The 2,970-nt window shown below is 42.3% G+C and overlaps 1 protein-coding gene across 1 annotated transcript in view; it reads right to left on the bottom strand.

Moving 5' to 3' along the window:
• VPS13A (vacuolar protein sorting 13 homolog A) overlaps nt 1–918 on the bottom strand; it is a 190,048-nt gene extending 189,130 nt beyond the window's left edge. Inside the window, exons 1-2 of the mRNA XM_011375502.2 lie at nt 891–918; nt 253–306 (exon numbers count right to left, since the gene is read on the bottom strand). Coding sequence (XP_011373804.1) covers nt 253–306; nt 891–918 — 82 coding nt within the window. The remainder of the gene's footprint in view (nt 1–252; nt 307–890) is intronic.
• Nucleotides 919–2,970: the final 2,052 nt, after the last annotated feature.

Below are 2,970 nucleotides of genomic sequence, written 5' to 3'. Positions count from 1 at the left end.
GACGCGCTCCCTGTGCTGGGCCCTGCCCCTTTTTCTCGTGGGCCCCGCGTGTTCTCCCGTCGCCTGGCAACGGGGCCAGTGTCCGGAGCTGGTGGATTGTTTCCGCCCCCACCCCCACTTAGAGACCAGCGTCAAAGCCGGGGGAGGGGCGTGGCGGTTACGCCCGGCAGGGAAAGGCTTCTCCCCTATGGTGGAGACGATCGCCGCCCCGCCCCACCCGGGAACACGCGCGGTCCAAGGTCCTGCACTTACGGCGTGGATGGATTCCAGCCCTTTCGCTCTTAGGCTGGAGGTGTTGCGAGTGCTCTCCCAGGGAGCACACCCCTCTCCCCCATTAGTACAGGTTCTGAGGAAGGGACTCTGGCTTTGCTGGCTTCATGGGTCGCGCGGGAGGTCTGGAATTGCCTCGCCGGGTTCTCCGAGCGCGTGGCGAGGACGCACAGTGGGTCACTTAACTTCCCTGGCTGCAAATCGTGGGGGAGGGGGAGTGAAGATCAACTCGGGATTGCAATTCCACGCGTCCTTCCTCTGAGATGGGACTCTGGCTGAAACATACACACACACACCACCGTCCCCACCCCTCACCTCCCCCAAAAAGGGGAGCCGAGAGCTCATTCAGATTCAGAGTTAGAGTCAGAAAGTCAGGAGACTGCTGAGCACCTTCCAAGAAATACCTAAACTCTCAACCTTGAGCCTTCACAGAATGACTGACTTAAAATAAGTAAAAATTACAGCTTTTTCAGCCCTACTCCTGTCCTAAGTTTGATCTTATACCGAGGTATGGCCAAAGGCCTGACGTCACAGAGGCTCATTGGATGTGAAGCTTGAAGGACTTAAGACTTAAAGAGGTGCGTTTAACTTTCTCTCTTTGAATGGAAAATAAGTAATACCTCTGATGACTGTTGATTCCTGTATCATTTTAGTATTTTTGTGCATAGGCACCCAAATTTTTTAAGTTTTGCCTTTGCAAATAGAACGCCTAGCAAAACAATATAAAAATCTTATTTTACGTGTTTATAAATTATATTCATATAATTTCATATTCGAAGGGCCTTTATTAGGTCACCAATTCAACAACTTCGTCATGAAGATAATGAAGCTGAGATGGGGATTTGTCCAAGGTCATACAACTAATGTCCGGCAGAAACAGCTAAAACCTGGCACTTCTGACTAACTCCACCGCCCCTCCTGCTTCTCTTCTATTTGGCTAAAGACATTGAAAATCTACCTCAGAATACCTGTACAGAGAACTAATACAGGCTAAAATGCCCAGAAAAGAGAAAAACTTTATATAATGAGACATTTTTCTACTCACCGTAAATTTAAGTACAAGAACTTCCAGAACTCCCTCCAAAAATACATCTTTAAGTATCTTGTAATAAGTATCTTGAAAACATTTTATACTAGCTTTCTACAATCCCAGAAAATCCTATGGAATTGGGAGAGAGGAGAGTGTTCTTGTAAAAGTACTTAATGGCTAAACAGATCAGTGAAAAAATGCTGCTGAAAAAGTGGTAGAAAGATATAAGATGTAGATCGTAACTGAATGCTTATCTAATTTTAGATGCTACATCATGAACACATTTCCTAATTACTAAAAGATACAATTTGCATCCAGTCTTTGTGTTGCTCAATCCATCTGAGGACATTTGTAAGCAAAAATATACTGAAGTCATCAGTTTCTCAAAAAACAAACAAAAAACTCTAAACGTGCATTTACCATACGAACCAGCAATTGTACTCCTGGCCATAATCCCAGGGAAATGAAAACCTGTGTTCATACAAAACGTGCACACGAATGTTCATAGCAGTTTTATGCATAACAGACAAAAAGGAAACAACTGAAATGTTTTTTTCAGTAGATGAATGGTGAAACAAACTTGGATGGATTGCAGGGCATTATGCTGAAGGAAAACTGATTCTATTTATAAAACATCCTTAGAAAAACAAATTTATAGAGATAGAAAACAGATTAGCAATTGTCAAAAGTTAGGTATGGGAAGGAGGAATGGGTATGGCTACAAATGGATAGCAGAAAGGAGCCTCATGTTGATGGAACACTTCTGTATTTTGATAATGGAGGTGGTAACATAAAATTGCATAAAACTAATTAGTGTATATAAAACTGATGAAATTTGAATAAGCTCCATGGATGATACCCATGTCTTTATTTCCAGGTTTTGAAATGTGAAATGTTACTATTGGGGGAAACTGGGTTAAAGGTACATGGGACATCCCTGTAAAATTATTTTTTTGCAACTTTCTATGAAGCTATGATTATTTCAAAATAATTTTTAAATGCTCTGTTAATTTGGTATCTAATCGGGGGTCCCCCTGGGCATGAGGTGAGCCTGAGAGTTAAGAGATTCTACATGATGCTTTAATAACTCTGTGCGTGGTGCTTGGTAAAATATTCAAGAAGGAAAAAATATCTGAAATTGATACATTATTAGAATGTATTTAAAATATCAATTACTCAGTAGGCCCTGGTAAAATACTAGAGAAAGGGAGGGGAGAGGAGGGGAGGGGAGGGGAGAGGAGGGGAGGAGAGGAGAGGAGAGGAGAGGAGGAGGAGAGAGAAAGGTATAATAAGGGATTTTCAAGCACCTTCCTCTGGCTCTAAATATCTAAAGTGACTGACCACCTCCTGGATAAAGAAGAGCTCCAAATGCTAACATCTGTCAGTGTTTGTTGATCTCAGATTTTCACATGGCTGATGGCTTGTCATTCAGATTTTTATCCAAATATCGCCTAATCAAAAGGTCTTCCCTGACCAGTCTCAAGTAGCAAGCAGTTATACTGTCATATTCACCTTGTGATCTTCGTCTCATTTATCACTCTCTGAAATCATCTTTCTTATAGGTTTTTTAAAACTTCTGTCTCCCCTACCACTGCCACATCTAAAACAAGGAGCTAATATGTCTGGTTCACTGTCATAAACCTAGTAACTACATGAGCACTTGACACATA

This window comes from Pteropus vampyrus, unplaced genomic scaffold (assembly GCF_000151845.1).
Source record: "Pteropus vampyrus isolate Shadow unplaced genomic scaffold, Pvam_2.0 Scaffold273, whole genome shotgun sequence".
NCBI lineage: Eukaryota > Metazoa > Chordata > Mammalia > Chiroptera > Pteropodidae > Pteropus > Pteropus vampyrus.
The sequence above is the reverse complement of the archived record's forward strand: the minus strand, read 5'-3'. Positions and strand labels throughout refer to the sequence as shown.